This window comes from Carassius carassius, chromosome 4, assembly GCF_963082965.1.
Source record: "Carassius carassius chromosome 4, fCarCar2.1, whole genome shotgun sequence".
Taxonomy (NCBI): Eukaryota; Metazoa; Chordata; class Actinopteri; order Cypriniformes; family Cyprinidae; genus Carassius; species Carassius carassius.
Window position 1 is genome coordinate 3,291,631 of NC_081758.1, and position 21,191 is coordinate 3,312,821.

Sequence of the window (21,191 nt, forward strand, 5' to 3'; positions counted from 1 at the left end):
GACTTATTTCTGCTGTTGCACTGCAAAGGCTGTTTCTGTGTTCCCACTGTTAATACAAATTGCTGTATAATCACTTATTACTTCCATAAATACTGTATTATTGCTATGTATATAGTACCATTCTAATTCTATTCTTAAAAAAAAATCCAACTACCTTTCTAATCTTTTTGTATTCTATTTTCTGTTCATTGATTATGCAATTGTATGTGTGTGTGTGTGTGTGTGTGTGTGTGTGTGTGTGTGTGTGTGTGTAAAGACCTCTAACACTAGCTTGCTCTATTCTTTTTTATTCTATCTGTTTTCTTTTTATTTATTATATTATTTAAAATCCCATGCTAGGTGTACTGTGTTAAGCTAACTGAGACTTGTTATAGCACTTATATATCATTGCTCTTTTTGTTGTTTTTGATTGCTTCCACTGTCCTCATCTGTAAGTCACTTTGGATAAAAGCATCTGCTAAATGGATAAATGTAAACGTAAATGTATATGCTGTACTATTTAAAAGGATTACAGTATATTGATCAAAAGTGACAGCAAAATCATTTACATTGCTACAATATAACTCCATTTCAAATAAATGCTGAATTTGCTTTCAAATGAAATCTTTTGAACTTTCTGTTGAATCAAAGAATCCTGAAAAACTGTATCATGGTTTCCCCCCAAAAAATAAAGCAGCTCAGCTGTTTTCAGCATTGATAATAATATTCAGAAATGTGTCTTGAGCAACAAATCAGCCCATCTGAATGATTTCTGAAGGGTCGTGTGACACTGGAGACTAGAGTAATGATGCTGAAAATTCAGCTTTGATCACAGAAATAAATTGCATTTGACAGTATATCGAAATTGAACATTGTTATTTTAAATTATAAAACGGTTTTACAATATTAGTGATTTGAATGTATTTTTGATCAAATAAAGGCAGCTTTGGTGAGCAGAAGAGACTTCTTTCAAAAACATATTACCAACCTCGAACTTTTGAATGGAGTGTATGTACAGATATAACAGATGTTAACACAAACTGCCTGATAAATGCATTAATAAACAGTGTCAAATCACAAAATTAATAGTACTGACAATAAAATCTGGTGTTGTTATACAATAGACGATATACATTGTCTCAGTGTGACAAAAAACAGCTATGCCGATGTGCTATATTTAAGTGACAGAAGATTTGTTTATTGTGATTATTACTAGTCATTTATAAATTATATTTTGTTTCTAGCATCTTGTAAAAGGCATTTGAACTGTAGAAACGTCATGTTGTGTCTAACAACACCTCATGCCTATTGTACAGTCATGGACCGCAGGAACACTCGGTGTGTGCTTTATGTGGGAACTGTGGCCTTGGGAGAGCCAAAAATGGTATTCAGTTTCTTTTTTTGGGACTGTCATCAGCGTGTGCCTGTGTTACGAGAGGCCAAATGGAGCTGATGAGGTCAGAGAATCTGCAAAGCCACAGTGGAAATCAGTGGGCAGAAATTGTGCGAAGCCTGTACGTGAGGTCAGGGAGAGGGAGGACCGGCATCTGGAGGTTCCAGAGCTCAGCGTGCATCTCCAGAGACGTGGATCCAGGGGTGAATCAGGTTCTTGGAGATTTGGAGATGCAGCTGCACTCCACAGTGGTCCCCGGGGCCCATTGGCCCTAGGTTAAGGCCTCTGAGACTTCCGGTGGCACCTGAACAGTGGAGCGATGGTTGTAGAGAGTGGCACAACCCTCCCTTCACTCATCCTCTCGCTCAGACGCAGGACTGGCGAGAAGGAAGAGAGATTGACGAGAGGCAGAAAGAGTTTCTCAAAACGGCTCCGAGAACTTCAGACGTCCTCTTAACTTTGATAACTGCGAAATTGAGGAAAGCATGTACGGCGGACAAACTTTTTACGGGTTACTGCATTGATGATCTGAGTCGGATTTATGGGGTTGTGTTTTCCATGACTGCGATTGATTTGTTGGTTCGTTTATGACCTACAGAACTCAGCTCTTTCCCTTTTGTGCAGGGCCAAAGACATGAAGAACCGACTCGCTTTCCTGAGGAGGAGGAATGAGTCTCCCGGAAGCACCCCAGTCGGCAAGCTCGACAAATCCATGTCCAAGTCTGTCAAGTGAGTGTGTTTGTGTGTGTGTGTGTGTGTTTGTGATGTCCGCCTGCTTCCTGGGTAATGATCCAGCTGGTGGCTTTCTGCTCATGTGTGTGGGATGAAAGAGACAGAAACACTGAAGAAGCTCTAAAAAATATTTAGTATTTAAGATGTACAGTATACTTTTTTTTTTTGAAAATATAAATAATCTAAAGTTGAGCATTTTCAATGTATTTATAACTTTTGATTTGGTGTTTTGCCCTAAATAAATGATTTATTTTGAGAGAGTTACACATATGGACCGCAGTAGTAATGTATAGACAGATCGGTAGTGATAGATTGCATATTCCACAGATAGATGATTCATCACCATATTGTCACAGGATTACTACTAAAAATAAAACCGTAACAAAAACACAACAAATATTAACTGAAATAAATTAAAACATAAAATAAACGTATTTTATTTCAGTTTGTTGCCAACAAATAAAAAGTAAATGATATATAAATAATTAATAAAACTGTATAGCCATTAAAAAAATGACAAAAGAACACAGCAAAATTGTAAAACTTTAACACACACAGAGATAATAATAATAATGATGACAGTCAAATAGAATTATGTTTCAGATAATCACATTTGGTGGTTAGAATGACTTTTTAAAAAATTGTCTAACGTAGAGGATGTCATGAACCAAAGGGCTAAATTATGATTAGAAATGTGCTGCAAAAAACATTTACACTGCGGAGATGGTCTGAGTGAGTGACACTGCTAGCATTAGTATTTCAAGTTTGTTCAGCTATACATGAACTAGAACTTAAAAAAAAAAATAATAATGTTTCATGGTACAGATCTCAATGCTCAGAAGTTGCAAGTAGGTCAGAATAAAAAAGATCTTTGTTTGCTTGCTCTCTCTTTTGATTTATGGTTTTATGTTAAATAACGCTCCCCTGTTCCCTTATTTGGCAGTGCTAAAGTAAGTGTTAAAGCTGCAGACTGTAGGTGTTGAGTTTAGACAGACAATGAAGGCACGAATGAGTCTTTGAGAGAAGCTGTGGGCGGAGCCTCTGACTGACTTGTAATCCTATTGGTGCAACCTGATCCCACCCCCTCCTCTCCACACTGAGAAGTATAAAAGAGGCCGTCCAAGAGAGACTTACACAGATGCTCACACACTCAGACAGACAAACACAATTCAAGTGAGAGAAGGGCAGAGCTTCGAATGGGTCATACAATGAGAAATCTGACAGAGATGGGTCTGCTGAAAAACCGTTCTGCCTTTATTTGCAGGCCCACTCCAGAAGAGGCAATGAAGTGGGGTGAATCTTTGGACAAGCTACTCATCCATAAATGTAAGACATGTTCTCTTTATATCATTTGTTTTCCCTTTTTCATGTATGTAATGAACTTGTTGTATTGGATGTGTTTGATTAATTCCATTGGCTGCTGTTAATGGCTCTCAAAGTAATCCCAGATTAATTGAGTCCTGGATCCTATGGAGTCAGAGGGAGACCACAGATTAAAGAACTCAGACAAAAGCCCACCATCCATATCATGGCTTTCAATCAAATTCATTTGTTTAGTGAAGTTGAAAGTGCTTGTGACGCAATTAAATCCTGAGATTTTAGGCAGGAGATGTCTTTTTCCGCAGTGATTGTTCCCTAATTTGAAAGGCTGAGAGCATCCACATGCTGTTATCAGCAGGCTCTTATGAGAACGGAAAGGTGATTGCGTGCTTTGGGATGGGGCCACACTTCCTTCTATTTTAATACTGGGCGCCTTTAGAGTGTAAAGGAAATCTAAAAAATGTCAGCGCATAGTGCTACTGAATAAGGAAATCAACGTGATGCATATGCTGCAAAACAATCGTGCTTAAAAAAAAAATAAATAAAAAAAATATATATATATATATATATATATATTTATTTGAGAATGAAAAATGAAATAGAATTTTTCTCTTTTGCATTGCATTTGCAACAATAGCAACCTGCAGTACAAATAATGTGAGTTTAAGTTGAGTCATTGAAAGTGATTAAAATAATTCTTAATTAAAATAAGAAATGCTGAAAAAAAAAATATAATAATATGAAAAGTCTTGGGGGAGAACAAATTAAATTGCTGTTTGGAGTTGTGTTCTCATGTTAATGCACTAAGTAATGACTCAGACCCAGGCTCAGAGCTGCCTCTTCAGTGGAGGCTGTCGTTGCCATGGTTCTCTGTTTATCCATCTAATAACATCTCCCCTTTTCTGCCTCTTTATTTTTTCCCTCTCCCTCATCAGATGGGCTGGCGGCGTTTAGAGCTTTCTTGCGCACAGAGTTTAGTGAAGAGAATCTGGATTTCTGGCTGGCCTGCGAGGATTACAAGAAGATTAAATCACAGTCCAAGATGGCATCGAAAGCTAAGAAAATCTTTGCGGAATTCATCGCTATCCAGTCTTGTAAGGAGGTGAGTGTATAGTCTCATATGTATTTCATATTTCACTGACTGCAATCGTCTGACAGTAAAGGTCATTCTTTCATATTAATTGGGAGAGAAGAAAGTTGTGCACCACTTAACAATGCCACCATTCTACAAAAAAGGCTCGAAATGTTCCTAAAATACTCAGCTTTTTGTTATAAGCCTAAAAAATTGGTCAAAGAAAAAGCCATGGAGGATATGATGTCATGCCTGACTAATGGTCTCCCTCTTGGCTGCATAACACAGCAGATATTATGAGTGCATGTTTTCATTTTTCAAACTTGGAATGCAGTTTGGAAATTCAAAATCAGATGAGCAGCAGGACCTTGGAGCAATTTCGAGCAGTAATGCTTCAGAAGTCGCTCAGGCTGAGCTTTGTGTAGCTTCAAGCTGCCATTTGCATTTTTATCATAAAGTCCAGTCCAGATTTCAGCTTAATCTGACTACTCGCTTAGACTGGAAGAAACCTCCTTACCAGCATGTTAAACGACCAACCACAGTTTGTTTATGTGCCATTTAGGAGCAGGTTTCTATAAAATATTAATGTTTCTCATCTAGTTTTAGATTCAGGACCCTGACTTTACATTGAACACCAAGCAGTGACCTTACACGATAATCAAATGTTGGGCAGCAATAATCAAACAAAAATGTACTAAATTACCAATGTCAGCATCAAAAGATACATAAAGATTTTTTTTATAAAAAATTGAATAGCCTGTCTATTTTGTGTGCTGATGTCCATGAATCGCTGTAAAGAAATTGTAGTAGAAACCTACTAATTTGTGTTTAAGTCTACTTGACTTGTCATAATTTCCACAAATAGTAACACTGTATGTCATAGTCAATGTAAACATGACTTTTTTCTTTTTTCCATTTGGAAAGAAAAAACACTTGGATGTTGCATAAAATCAGTCATATTCTATTGGATTTAGCAGTTTGCCATTTGTGCTACAGTGTGCATGAAACAAAAGGGTGTCCAGTCTTTCCATCAGAGTTTAGCTACAATAGACTTCCTAGAAGTTTCTGTTAATCCTGAAGACCTTGATTAATGGGTTCAGCTGTGTTTATTTAGGGATACAGCTGAACGTTGCTGGAAGGTGGCCCTTCTGGATCAGGAGGTCTATAGACAGTCCATAAATGGACGGGAAAACCGTAACCAAAACATGTTTTCTTACTAAACTGTCATTGACCTCACTGTGACTTGAAGTAAAACGACTGTTAACTTGGAAGTAATGACCTTTTGTTTGTCCTCAGGTGAATTTGGATTCCTCCACCAGGGAACACACTAAAGAGAACTTACAAAACATCAGTCGCTCTTGCTTCGACCTGGCCCAGAGAAGGATATACGGCCTTATGGAGAAAGACTCGTACCCTCGATTTCTGCGCTCAGAACTCTACGTGGACTTAGTGAATCAAAAGAAACCCAGCACCACATCGACATCATCTTCCTCCTAAGATGATAGAGAGAGACTATGAAAAGTAGCATTGGAGAGGTTTCTTTCACTTCTCATTTCATTCTCATCCGCCATTCTGTGTGTTAACATGGCGAAAAGACAGGGAGTGGAGAAATGCTCAAGGCATCGTTTACAAGTGGTGAAAGAGAAAGAAAAATGAATTGTGACCTGATCTAATGGTGCTGGATGAGTTGGGCACCACCATGCTGAATAATGCTGGTTATTCCCATTTGAATTTTTATTTAATTGGTTTTCCAAGTGTGCTGGAGAAATTAGAGGCGATTATTTAACTCTAAGACAGCTGGGTACTGTTTACCATATTTCTCTTCTTCACGACCACAGTGAGAAGAGTCTTCTGCAACCAACCTCTCTTTGTTCTCCATTTCATGATGATTTTCCTGGACATTTCAGAAATGTCTCGTCCCTACGGGGTTGGATGTCTGGATGGCACGTAGAAAATGACAATGATCATGCACTTATCACTCAGTGGTGTTCCTGTGAACCATCATCCATGTCTGTCGTCTCCATATCATATGAAGGGGTGCAAAAATGCATGCACAAAACATAATTTAACACACAATTCATAAATAAATAACGCTCTAGAGGAATGGACTAAACTGCAGCTGAACACTGGAGCATTTCGCTCTGAACTTGAAATGGACTTGAAATTGGTCGTTGGTTTCTAAAGAGTACAAAACATGCTTAACTGCGATATGTAAAGCCAATAAGCCATTTGTTGTAGCTCCACATTAAGAATTGAAGAGTCAGTATTCTCAGGACATTATGGCACTCAACTATGAAGCTTCCAGACTTATTTTAACCTTCTGTTTCTACGCTTAAAATTTTTGTTTGTTTGTTTTTTTCGGACTTTAGGTTTAATCATGCAATCTATATTGAATAGCGGTCATTTAGGATCTTTCCCTATATTTGTTAATAAGACAACATATTTTACAAATACAAAAAAGTAGTCATTTATTTAGGGGTTTCACTGGTTGCTTTGTTCATTGCACTCAGCTTAACTTCCCTTTTCCACTTTGGTCCAGGTCCACAGCTGTCCTGATGTAAGTGCAATATGTTTATTATTTTAGTTTTTTTGACTTATCTCATGGATAAGTTTACCTTTTTTATGAAAAGACAATGGATTGAGATCTGTATTAATTTTATTGTAAGTTGCAGGTAATGTAAGAATTACATTACAGTACACAAATTATTCTATCTGTGTTTCCCTGGCAGCAGGCAGCCAGGTTAATGGATGTATATATGATTCTTAAGAAAAAATGGCAAAAATATAAAAACACACAAGGTTTTGTGGGTGTACCATGAAGCATTGGTGTACCTATGTAAATATGTGAACCTTAAAGCGATAAAATGACATGTATTGTTATAAATCGGGGCTGAGCAGGTATGGTCGTCCTATGCCTTGGACGTACACTGCTTGTAAGTAGTTTTATGAACTGTATTTTAGCATTTTTACTGTTTACAATTCCAACGCATCTCCTAACATAGCAAGTGCAAAAGAAATAGAGATTTAAAAAGCCAGTGTGATTGCGAAACACAAATAAAACATTAAGATGGTAAAATTTGACAATATTGCCTACTGCCTCTCTTTTATTATTATTTCTATATTTTTTAATTTTTTGGCTTTTTTTTTATTTAGCATTTTGTTTTGCATTGCATTGCAACTTAGAAAGGGGTCAATATTAACCCCACACTCAAAATAAAGAAATACAAAATTATATTTTGCTTTAAGAAAATTAAGCCCATATTGTTCTTGGCATTATTTTCATGAGAATTTAGGCACGTTTTCTCAAATATTCAATACTGATTATTTTGCTACTGGAAAAAATAATAATAATAATAATAATAATAAATAATTATATATATATATATGTATATATATATATATATATATATATATATATATATATATATATATATATATATATATATATATATATATATATATATATATATATATATGTATATATATATATGTATATATATATATATATATATGTATGTATATATATATATATATATATATATATATATATATATATATATATATATATATATATATATATATATATATATGGATGCATTACAATGAGATTTTTATTTATGGTTATTTAGGGTGGGGTAAATACTTAATTGTCATGAAAACACAATGTCACAGTATATAACCCCGCTAAATGTTCTGGTTTGGGGACTTTTGAAAATTTGGTGAGGAAAAAAAACTAGCATTGAGATGAATAGGTAATGGGATATATGCACAATAATAACTGTCTGTTTCTGACACTTTTTTTTTTTTTTTTTGGTTTCCTTTATTTCAATACATTCCTCTTCATAATATTCTTTAAAGCCTTTACTAGGATTTCCCATCATTTAGGACTGAGGATCAAACGAATCCCAGGAGAATGTGTTGTTTTCATAGAGGAGATCTCTGTGAATGAACGTAAGGTTTGCCTCTCTTGCAGTCTCAACACTGCAAATAGCAGCAAATGAGTGACCTCTTCAGTGAGTTGCTAGGGAAATACTAGCTTCTCCTGCCAGCTGCCATTGGGAACCCATGGCCCTTGATCGCTGCAAGTGGCTCTGCTTACCCAACAAAGGCACTTTATCTGAATGAGCTTCACAATAGTCTTGGCCACCTGGCAGATCTGAATGCTCTCGTGAGCAGCTGTCTGCTCTTCAGTCACTGAAAAAAACAACAACAACAACAGAAAAACACACTGTATGATTTATTCAGATTTGGATCTACACAACAAAATTGTGTTTCTGTTCTGAACTTGATTTCTTTGCTTTTGATTAGTGCAATTAAGGTAATGTGCTATCTATTGAAATAACAATTGTGGGGTGAATGTGAACCAATCAAGAACTCAAAAATTTGTTTTGCTTTTGACATTGCTAAAACTCCAGTTCCCAGCATGCTTCACGTGACGTGACTTAAGGGAGAAAAATTGCTGAAATTCTGCACTATTTCAGATGTTTTTAAGCAATATGAAAAAAAGACACTTGATAGTTTTAGATAATGTTTTTATTATTTTGGGTTACCGTTTTGGTGAAGAGTGGAGTATTTGCTTTGGCTGAGGTTTGATACACAAAGCAAATGTTTTGCTACTTTTCTCAACATTTAGCATGGTAGTATGTTATTGCTAGTTAAAATTCTAGCTAATTATCAGAATTCTAGCACATTATAAGATAGCTGGATTTTCTTTTTAAATACCTATATATAAGAGATGCCATTCACCTCGTCTGAATGTAGCCTTTGCCAGGAGGAGCTGATGTCATCATGTGTTTTAATGGTGTTAGGCATAGTGTAAAAAATAGTGAGGGTGTAAACATAATGCGTGAGCATTTCTGTAGCTGAAACAGCAGAGAATATAGCATTAGTAAAACCAAGGTCATTGGTTCGATTCTCAAAAATGCATAAAAATAATGCATAAACTTGAAATGTAAAAGCTGGTTATCCCTATGCCTTGTAATAAATGTAAATTTTAGTAATTGCAATTTTCTGTAATTATGCCATTATGCATATTTATTGAATAAATCTAGACTGAAGAAGATAAATGTATGAGTTACAATTCAGTAGATGCTGTCATGTTAATGGGGCTTAATTCACTGCTGTACACAGGAAAACATCCTATTCCAGGGCACAACAATACAGAGCAGATCCTCTCACCACTTTATTTAACTTACCTTGTTCATGTGTCTTGTGAAGCTGGCTGTTCATGTCTTTCCCTCATTTTTTCCCCCACTACAACTTTGGAGAATGCAAACTAGTTCTCTGAAGCATGGACTTCTGGTTCTGTCCAATGCAGTCCCATCATCATTTACCTTGTTATTCTGTAATGACAAAGGTGAACGATATCTTGGTTATTAGCAGATCTCCCTGATGCTAAAGGCACAGGAAAAGCCAGTCTACAGTCTCCCATCTGATCACTGGCAGTATCAGGTCCTTCCATTTAGGCTACATGGGTCGCTTGCCACCTTCCAAATACTGCCTCCCCATAGGCGTTTGCAGTATGGGGTGTTGAGATTGTGGGACACTGGTTAATAGTCCCTTTGATAACACTCTTCGCTGTCAAACCCTCTGCCTACTTGAACAAATGCTGTTGCCAGAAGAAGAGCAAGTGGGGCCCCAGTCTCATATCTTCATGACAGATGAAGACATCCCTCTCTGTAGAGACCTGACAAGACCCTGCTTAGGTACCACCCATTCCAGTGGACAGTTCAACTAAATTAAATTTATGAGCAAGACTGAGTTTTGAGAATGAGCCCTGCCAATGCAGAATGCTGTGTGAAGGTCGTCTGTGATCTACAAATCTCCCTGTGGAGGACAAAAAGGACTGTGAGGGTAATCAATGTTAGTGATAGAGCATCAGCTGTACCCTACTAGCCTTCTCTTGGCTGCACTGGCTCTCAGTTTCTACAGTTATTTCACGGAACATTACCTTAGCTTTTTTTAACATAAAATTTCAACAGGTAAAGTGCTCTCCATCTAGCGGCTTGCTGGGTCTGCTATTCATATCCTATTGTATATGCCATGCTACATACCGTGGGTGGTCATACATTTTGTAAATTACTCCACTACGTAGACGCAACACATAGCCTGACAGCTGAATTGTTATATTATTTAACACTGGGTTTTCTTTTAAACCCCAGAAAATTTGTTTCTGACCTGCTGGTCAATAAGACCATACATTGCTTAAGATAAAAAGCAATGTTCATGAGATGCAAGTTCATGCAAGTTAGTCCAGTCCACTCAAAATTTGATACTCAAGTGACCAGCCACATTCAATGTATATTTTTTCAAAATTCAAAATATTTTTCATCTCTAGAATGTACTTGTATGGTCTGTTTGTTAATTGTAAACACACAAGCTATTACACCCACTCCTCCTCTTAAAGAATTCACATTTTGAGTTCTTCATTTGTAGATCAACCCACTGGATGAAATGACAGTGGTGAGGTCAGTGGCTACCATATTGAAACTGCTGATAAAATGTTGATAGAATTTAGCAAACCTGAGGAACTACTGCAACTTCCCAATGGCTGACAGTTGGCAGTGTCCATCTGTATGGCCTTGAGACCAATGGCATACCCTAGGAAACAGATGGAGGTCTGATGCAATTGACATTATCCAACCTTAAGGTATACATGATGTCTGTCCAGTCACTGCAGGATCAGCCTTACATGATGGATAAGCTCATGGAGAGTGGCAGACACTGAATATTTCCTCTATGTAAGACTGAAAGACTGAGGGGGCACTGACCAGGTGATATAGCATGACTCAGTACTTACAGTGGCATATATGGCAGTCTTGGCCTAACAGTTAGAGGGTTGTAACCCAAAAGTCCCGGGTTAGATTCTCAGTACTGGCAGGAATTATAGGTGGGGGTGTGAATGTACAGAGCTTTCTTCCACCTTCAATACTCATGACTGAGGTACCATTGAGCAAGGCACCGGACTCCAATTGCTTCCTGGGTGACCGTCACATCACTTCAGTGAATGTGGATGAGGTTGAATGGCCCCTCTTAGGAGCTCAAGACTTTCAAAATAACTTCATTTAACAAAGATTTAATTCAAAGCATGGTAAAACATGACCAAAGACCCTTATCCTTTTTGGCCTGTGGAAAGTGGATGTGACAAGAGAGTTGGATGGGTGAATATAACCCCATCAAATAACATCAATATTCTCCCTCATCACCTGATGTTCTGGGAACAACAGGGTCCATTCAGAAAAAGGAGGGCCACTGAGTAATTTGATGGCACATTTGGAGAGAGTGGTGTGGAATATTGGATCTCCCAGAGGTAGAGTTGTGCAACAAGTGAGTGGGAGAGGCCAGAAATGCATCAAGGGAGAAAGTATACGTTTCTTCTCCATTAGAAGTTTATGAAGTGGGTGTAGTGGATGGACCTTTCCAACTCTCAGGATAGGCAAATAGACATGAAATGGTCAGCAACTCCACAATAGAATTAAAGATGACATTTTTGTCTCCTCCTCTACTCTGATGCCATCTGTCAGGTGGTGATGAGATGCATCAGAACGTTTCTAAGTGGATTTGGCTGGCAGGGAAATGGAAACTCTCTTGAGGTTATGGGGTAAATGTGAGCATGCGGTTTCATGGCAGGATTGGAGACAATATTCCAATCTGAGGGATAACTGGGTGATCTGTTCAGGATGCATAGTGTCAATTACATAACTGAGTTTTAGTTTTAGTGTCTTAGTCAACACTTGGAGATAGGTGTCTATAAGAGCAGGCTCATTCCAACTATAATGACTGGCTAGATGTTCAAAGACCTCCTGAAATTGAGCGACAAACAGGTTGGCTGACTGGGTAACTGGATCTTCCCATCTGCAATTCGTAGAGCACCATTATAAAGCTTTCCTTATCAGGAAATAGATGTGGGCTGCTGTTGTATCCTGTCCTTACGACACTTTCATCGAGACTGCATCTTGAATGCCAGCAAACAATGTTGAAGGAAAATTATGAACTCCCTCGTGGAGCCAGAATAGCTTGCCTGGGTTGTCTTGTGCTGAATTAAGCCAAAACTGGAAGAGGTTGGCTCTGTGGAGCTGATGTGGAATGCACTGATAACCTGTAAATCAACTTTATGGGTTATCAGTGACTCCTGACTCCTGATGAAGTGGAGACTGAAGGGAGTGTGATATGCTTTACTCATGACATGTTTTCTTATCATTTGTAATGGAAATTATAAGACTGTAAAATAGCAACTTCACCTCCACCTTAACACTCCACTACAATATCTGAATAAAGTGTGATTGGTCACACTTTAGTTTAAGGTCCAATTCTCAATTCTTAACAAACCGTTAACTATGACTCATTAACTATCACTCATATAAATGCTTTAAATTGTGCATGCCTACTTTATCTATCACACCTGGTTGTACTCATCAGCTCATTAGTAGAGACTGCAAGGCCAGAATTGGGGGTATGGGGGAGAATATACAAAGCTTGTGGTCTTGGGAACCACTGCCCTATACAGCAATTTATTACATACAGTAAAGGATCCAATGTGACTTCCCCTACAACTTCAATTCTATGTTGTCAATTTTCCCAGAAATTATGATTCACAACTGGAAGCAAAACCATTGTTGTCAAGTCTGAATATTGGAAAGGACAGAAACAATTTGAGAGCTGCGTTCCACAGATCATAGTTGTTCTGTGATTAAAGGATGACAATTTTAGGTGAACTACATCAGGACTGGTCACAAGGTCACAGACAAAATAACAGCTTAACATCTGGATAGGGTAATTTCCTGAGGCTCAAATGATTAACACAGGACACCAAGGTACTGTTTATACTTCCCCCAATCATTTCATCAGCCAAATTTTTTCTGTAAAGAAAATGCTAAATCATGTGAAAGCAATGTTGTGCTATGCTAAAATATAACATTATAAACATGAACAAGCAACATAACTGTGATTATTTACATAATGCTTAATATGAGAATGTTATGTATACATAACTTTAATCATATACTGTAATTGTAATGAGTGCAGAGTCGTATGACTGTGAAGACCTAAAAAAAAAAGAGGACGTTGTCAAAACTGGATATACGTCATGTCAATATGGCCCTTTAAATAATTTTATTATTCTGCCTACTTGCTCTTGAGAAGGATTTGACTGGTGTGTCATTTATGTTATTGTGCAAGACTATTAAAATAGTTTGTAATCTCCCACACTGCAGAGGTTGTGTTCTCATAAATCCACCTGACACTTGAGACTCCCACATTTTTTTGTAATTTTATAACTGCAACTTGTCAGTAGCTAGTCATATTGAATATTTCTTTATACCAAAAGTATATCATCTTCATCATTGCAGTACTCCTTGGTTGTTTATTAGATGGCAATGGAAGGAGATTTTTCATTATGGACCACGCATATATATATATATATATATATATATATATATACACACACACACACACACACACACACAAACAATATATATAAATATATTAGAATAAAATGTCATTTAATCAGCCATTGTCTGGCATGTCACACGACGTGAATCTTACTGAATCTGTTCAAAAAAGCTATCCAAAATCTGTTTCAAATTGTTTTCAAGTCCAAACATTCTCCAGTATGTTTAAAAAGACTGAATTAAACACATCTAATTGTGTTGCAGTCTGCCCACACACACAAAAAAAGCATAAACCTTCACAAGATAAATTAAATATCCAATTTTGACACCATTACATCATTTTAAAGAGTCTTTTGACCTTCTTCTTCCATTATTTGTCACACGTTATATTCTTCCATTTGTAATGTGACATTAAGCATCTCGACTGCACCGGTGAGTCATCAGGGTGGAAACTTAAGACAAAAACTATTTGAATAACAGCAAATGGACTGAAATAACCTGTTTAAGTTAACGTGATGCACATGAGTAGATGTCAATGCTATTTCCATAAAAGCCAACGTTTCAGATTAATACATAAAACAATGCAGTGTTTAAGCATTTGTAAAAGGCAATAAAACAATATATACAGTTCCCTCCATAAGAATTGGAACAGTAAAGTTTAAACCAGTGCTTGAATTTGTGCTCAATATAATGTATTGTATTGTTAGCTATACTGCAATGTAATACATATGCATACGTAAAAGGACTCAGAGACTAGGAACACTAGCTGTGAGGTGACACTGCAATGCGCTGAGCTGCCCTAATATAGTATAGTTCCAACGAAAATTTTAATATTTCACATTTTGATCACAACAAAGACAGAAATTCTCAGAATGTCATAAAAAATCTTATGTCTTATGATGGATTTTTTTTATTATTATTATTATTATTATTATTATTACAACAACCAGTATAATAAAATATTTCCAGATTCAGTTTTGTGGAAAACTGAACAAATTAATAATTTAGCAGGAATTTATTTTCTTCCAAAAAGCATGTTTATGATACTTTTGTAAAACGGCGTTTTGTTTTTAACTAAAAATGAAAACTGCATTAAGCATTTTGTCTTTTCATTTACACAACAGCAGCATTTTGGGGGCCTGCAAACCTGAACTTTTGAAAACAGGTTACTTTTATTATCTGTGTGTAAACTACAAAAATAGTATTTCTTTACAAAGTGACATCATCAACTACTGGCCTGGCGTGCATAATACAGAATTTTAAGTATTTTTCATGGATCCATGTGACTGATATTTAGCACATTGTCATCATATAAATGTACCCTTAAGGGACAGAAGATATTATTGGCTGTTTATGAGAGCTGCAGACATGCGTTCTTAGTTCTGCTCTGTGATGTTGCCAACAGTAAACAGTTATGCCTCTCAGTGCTGTGCATTACAGTTATTTACCTTAATCCACTGTGATGTTGCAAAAGACTAAGGCCAGTGTGAATGATTGGTAATAAATACATTTCCCATCATCCAATACTGATGTACACTGACCAGAGCACTCTAAACTCATGCTCTTGATTCCCTTTGATTTTAACTGAAATTCTTGTTAAAGCTGTTTTGTATCATCACATGACAAAGCCAATTGCAGACACTGATCACTTCACGTGAAATGCACATGAGGCAGTCTCACAAAACAACAGTCTGGAATCAGTCTTAAAGGGCTGACACATAACAGCTGTGTTTTTAAATGTTTCTTAAGAAAGACTGAAAACATTTCTTCAGGTGAACACCACGAGCTCAGTGTTTGGAAATGTGTTCCAGTTCTATTCTGGGAAACACAGTATCTTGTGCACTTATAGATTAACAGTGTTTCTTTAATCGTCACTTAGTGCCTCAGAATGTAACTTATTACAAACTATCCACACAGACTTTACAGTGTATAGCAATAGGACACATAGCACGTTAGAATTTGTTTCAGAATTGTTGATTAAAACTCCTCACACATTATTAATCATGGGTAAGGTAACATTCTGCCCATTGTAAAATCTAATGTTTGGACAATGATTTCAAATATTGGTAACAATATACAATACGGTTCTGTTTGTTGATATTAGTTAACTGCATTAGTTAACACTAAGTAACTATAAAAAAAGAGCATTTATTATTTTTAGTTAATTTCAACATCTACTAATACATTATTTAAATCAAAAGTTGAATGCAATGATCACATTGTGATCATATACTGTAATTTAATGGATTTGAGCTAACATGGACTAACAATGAACAGTTGAACTTTTACTTCCTAAAGTCAAAAAAGATTAATGAATACAGTAACAAATGAATTTTTCATTGTTAGTAAATGTTAGTCAGTGCATTAACTAATGTTAACTAATGAACTATGACTGTTTCAAAGTAAGTAAATAAATAAATAAATAAATAAACAATTTTATGACAACAAATGTCTACACAAACTTGAACAATTTATATATATATATATAATTTTTTTAAGTACATTTACATCACTCAACACAAACAAACAAACAAATAAATAAAACCCTGAGATACAAAAGTAGCAGTTAAAAATATACAAATAGCTGTTAATGCCCTCTTAGTTTCCAGGTACACCCACACATTGTAGGAAAATAACCATTTAAAGATGTGAAATCAGAGCTGTTGACTCAGTGGTGAATGAGAATCTTTTATATTCTGCAGGAATGGAAACCGGTGATATTGAATCATGTCGATGATGTCAGACTAGACAAGGTTTCTGGTATACAAATATTTGGTATCCGATCATTAATCTTTAGCAGTAGTAATATATGAAGCAAAAAAATTAAAGAGGTGGATCCTATATCTAAAATAAGAGCTAGAGAGTTATAATGAGAACAAGACAAAATCTAATTATTTTAGATTAGTTTTAATATCATTGCAGTTCCTAAAGTGAATCATCTCACCACAAAATAAAACATGATTTAGTATGTAGGTGATGGTCATGAAATATATTTTTCATTTATTCATTTTGAAGATCCTTTCATCCTTAGCAAATAATAGTGCAATCAGGATTTATATTTTAGCAGTAAAGTATGAATATTTTAGAAAACACACCTTGGTAATTGTGACCATTAGGAACATAAAAAAATAAAATAAAAATGAAGTTAAATGTTAAGTTCTCCTTTAATTTTTTTCCTACCATGAAGTTTGTGTTTAAAATAGGTCACACTTTATTTTAATGTAAAATTTTCCCTATTAACTGTTAATTATGACTTTTGTCTCTGTAATCTCCCTGTTTGCAGTTTATTCATAGTTAGTAAGTTAGTTGTTAAATTAAGATATGGGGTAGAGATTAAAGGATCTAAAATATGCCCATTCAGAATAAGCCATTAATATGTGCTTTTTAAGTACTCATAAACATACGGTATGCTAGTAATATGCATGCTATTTAATAGGGAGAATGGGTTCTTATGAAACTGTTAACTTAAAGTACTTATTGGTTGACAAACTATTTGTTTGTATGTTTGAACTATTTGAAAAAAAAAAAACAAGCAAACAAGCAAAACAGTTAACATGGCCTTGTCTTGACAGTGGTAGTCAGTGGAACTTTAGACATGCTATGAAGTAAACCAAGATCCATAGGAACTAACTTCATATAAAGTGTACAGAACTGCTTTGAGAAGAAAAAGTGGAGGAGGCTGCAGCCTGGGTGAGTCCAGCTGAATGTCTGCTGTGTGTCATATTCCATGGAAGAGATTTAGAAAATGTTATTTGAATAAAGTTTTGACCAAATTTGACACTAGAGTTGAGAAGGCGTTTACCTGCTCTAGCCCTTCTCAAGGAGCACCAATGTCCTGCAGAGTTTAGTTGGCCCTTCAGGAGCAAGACCATATAACCCTAACATACCCAAATACTGCATGTTTCTTAGCCACCACTATGTAATATAGTGGTTCCTTATCCTGATCATGGATTACCCTCAACTCTGCACATTTTATGTCTCCCTAATAAAACACACCTGGTTCAATTCATCAGCTCATTAGCAGGGACCTCAAAACCTGAGATGGTTGTGTCAGATAAGAGAAACACCTAAAATTAGTACTGTTGGGGGTATTCTGAATGCAGCTCAGTAGACAAAGAGTCAAGTAAAGAATCAATTTTCTGGTATGTATCATAAAGTAAATAAATGTATCTTATAATAAACTCCTCTAGGAGCATTTGGGGAACACATATTGTATATTTCATGCAGTGTTGGTGGAATGTTATTGTACCACCAACCCGATCTCACTGCAATTTGTACATATTTTCCGAGGTGGCTTATTCGTACGAATTCGTACGACCACACTCTTACAAATTCATACGATTTTTGCCAAACCATACGTTTTTTACGAGTTGCACAATTCTTATGAATTTGTACGAATGACCTACACCTAACCCCGTCCCTTAACCTAACCGTCAATGGGGTTTAGAAAAATCTTATAAAATCATACGAGTGAGGTCGTACAATTTCGTACGAATAAGCCACCTCGTAAAATATGTACGAATTTGTCGTGAGATAGCGTTGTGTACCACATGGCTAATGAAGGTGAGTTGAAGAACCCATGTGCAATTTATTGAAATCCAAAAACATGAACAAATTCAAGACAAACTGACACTTGACTAGGCATGAACAAACTCAGATTACACAAAACACGAAACATGTGATCGTTGTCATGTGGTGAATCTGGCCAATAGTCAAACAGCTGTATCATCGTCAGTGCTACTGCAGTCACTCTGCAGAGACTCCAGCAATTGAGTCAGCCGGCTGCTCTCGAAACGCTCTCGCGGTACTTTGATGCATTGGTGCCATCTCAAGTCAGACAAAATTTCTAACCGGCATGCACTGCTTCAAGTGAGAAGAAGACACATGACCAGAACAACCAATCAGAACATGACATATGGACAAGGGTAGCACAAGGAAAGAAGGGCAAGGGACATGACAGAGAATTACAAAATAAAGACATAAAAACCTAAACAAGAAACAAAACCCAAAAACCAATGTGACAGTTACTTTTAAAAGTTATGCATGACATTGTTGCATTACTCCCAAAAATAGTTACTAAGTGCACTATTTAGTTACTTTTTAAGGAAAGTAACTTGTTTAACTAGGTGAATTGGACCATCAAAATGTCAGTTGTGAGATTAAATAAAGTATATTTGTGTTATTTTGTGGATTTAATTATGCCATGGATTTTATACATATGGGATACACTTAGGTCTTTTCATATGAAACCCAGCCCTCTCATGGATTTATCGAGTGAAGGCCTGGCACCAGGTGCTCCACCACATCTGGCTGCCGAGGGGACAGAGGAGCTCAACAGGGTCTACTGTATGGACTCTCTGGAGCAGTTCAAGCAAGCAGACCCGAAGCCCGGCCACTCAGTGCTTCTTCCCATTTGAGGTGAGAACACAGGAGGATACCGGCTCCACACCAAGGCTATAGAATCTAGCGAACGTGTTGGGGGTTTTGGGTAGCCTGCAGCTCTATAAATATCTGTCAGCAAGGCACCATGGGCCCAAGAGGATGCAACACTTTTAGTTGAGTGAACTAGCAACCTAAACATGCAGGGCACACTCAGTGCCTGATAAGCAGGGTGATGGCATCCACTACCCAGTGGGCCATCCTCTGCTTGGTGACAGCCTCCATGACAGACAAAGAGCTGGTCTGAGGTCCTGAAGCTTTGTGTCCTGTCTACGTAACATCTTAATTTTCAGACGGTACAAAGCAAAGCTAGGACTGGGACTGCCTCCTCCGGGGGCAGCGCTTGCAGGCTCACCACCTGTCCCTGAATCGAGTAGTGGGAACCTAGGGCACATAGCTGGGCCGGGGCCTCAGGGTTACCTGGGAATCAGCCAGACCGAATCGTCATCTAGACACGAATCGTTGACCGAAAATGTGTGCAGGTCCCCTACCCTCTTGATGGAAGCCAGTGCAAGCAGGAGTCTTCATTGACAGAAATGTCAGTTCAACTGTCTGTAAAGGCTCAAATGGGCCCTGCTGTAGTGCTGTGAGCACTAGAGTCAGGTCCCAAGAGAGTATAGAGGGGGGCCGTGGAAGATTTAGCCTCCTTGCCCCCCTAAGAGACCTGATTATCAGGTCATGCTTCCCTAACAACTTCCTTTCCATGGGGTTGTGGTTAACAGAGACAGCAGGGACATAAACATAAAGGGCACAACTTTGATCGGGCATCTTTGGGGGTCTTCTCAGTGAGAAGAACACCACTTGATGTACATTTTGCACTTCAAAGCGTAAGCATGTCTGGTAGATGGTGCTCTAGCTGAATTGATGGTGTCAACTACCTCTAGGGGTAGGTCACCTAGAACCTTCACGTCCTGTCCAGGGACCAGACATGAAGTTTACAGAGGTCTGGACGCGGTGCCACAGGGTAACCCTTCTCTGAGTCAGTAGATCCTTCCTCAGAGGAATCAGACAAGGAGGGGCTGTCACGAGGAGCAATAGTAGGGTGGGCGAGTAGGGTGCCACAAGCTCGACCGGCTCCTTGTTCTCCGCTAGAAGGCTTACTGGGGGAAACGCATACTTGTGCAGGTCCCACGAACAGCTGTATGTCAGTGCGTCCATGCCGAGTGTTCCCTCGGTCAGTGAGTAAAACAACTGGTAGTGAGAGGTTTCTGGAGAGGCAAACAGGTCTGAAACATCTCCAAATCAGCTGGAGGATGGAGTCACCATTCTCCCGGGGAGCACAGCTCTGGACAGCTTGTCGGCTGCCCAGTTGGGTAGCCCTGGAATGTGAACAGCAATGAAGCGACCTCAGATGCTTCTGACTCCAAAGGAGGGGGTTGTGGGCAAGTTGCGATATGTGATGGGAGCGCAAACCACCTTTTCGGTTGATATACGCAACAGTCATTGTGTTGTCTGTGCAGACTAGTGCATGCTTGCGTCATAAGTACCCTTTGAGATGTATCAAGGCAAGGTGCATATACCCATGCCTACCTTGGGCAAGCGGTGTCATATGGAGGAGCCCCAATGGTGTGAATGCAGCTGCCATATGCCCCAGGAGCCTCCGAAATTGTTTCAGTGGAACTGCCATCCTGCTCTTGAAAGTATTCAAGCAGTTTAACACTGACTGAGCACGTTCCTGTGTGAGACGTGCTGTCTGTTCAACCGAGTCCAACTCCATATTGAGAAAAGATATACTTTGCATCGGGGAGAGTTTGCTCTTTTCCCAGTTGACCCGAAGGCTGAGGTGTGAGAGCACCAAGTCCCTGTTGTTCACACAACTGATCTTGAAACTGAGCGAGTATGAGCCAGTCATCGAATGCCCTGTTCT

The 21,191-nt window shown here is 37.7% G+C and overlaps 1 protein-coding gene across 4 annotated transcripts in view; it reads left to right on the forward strand.

Moving 5' to 3' along the window:
• The window catches only part of LOC132132719 (regulator of G-protein signaling 3-like), a 69,424-nt gene extending 61,852 nt beyond the window's left edge, over positions 1-7,572 (forward strand). For 3 of the 4 annotated variants that reach the window (XM_059545218.1, XM_059545240.1, XM_059545226.1), the window contains 4 exons: positions 1,997-2,101; positions 3,369-3,430; positions 4,360-4,526; positions 5,793-7,572. In XM_059545218.1, the coding sequence (XP_059401201.1) occupies positions 1,997-2,101; positions 3,369-3,430; positions 4,360-4,526; positions 5,793-5,993 (535 nt within the window). In that variant the 3' untranslated portion in view covers positions 5,994-7,572. Of the gene's footprint in view, positions 1-1,552; positions 1,860-1,996; positions 2,102-3,368; positions 3,431-4,359; positions 4,527-5,792 lie in introns of those variants that run through there. The other variant, XM_059545232.1, reaches the window with a different exon arrangement.
• Positions 7,573-21,191: the final 13,619 nt, after the last annotated feature.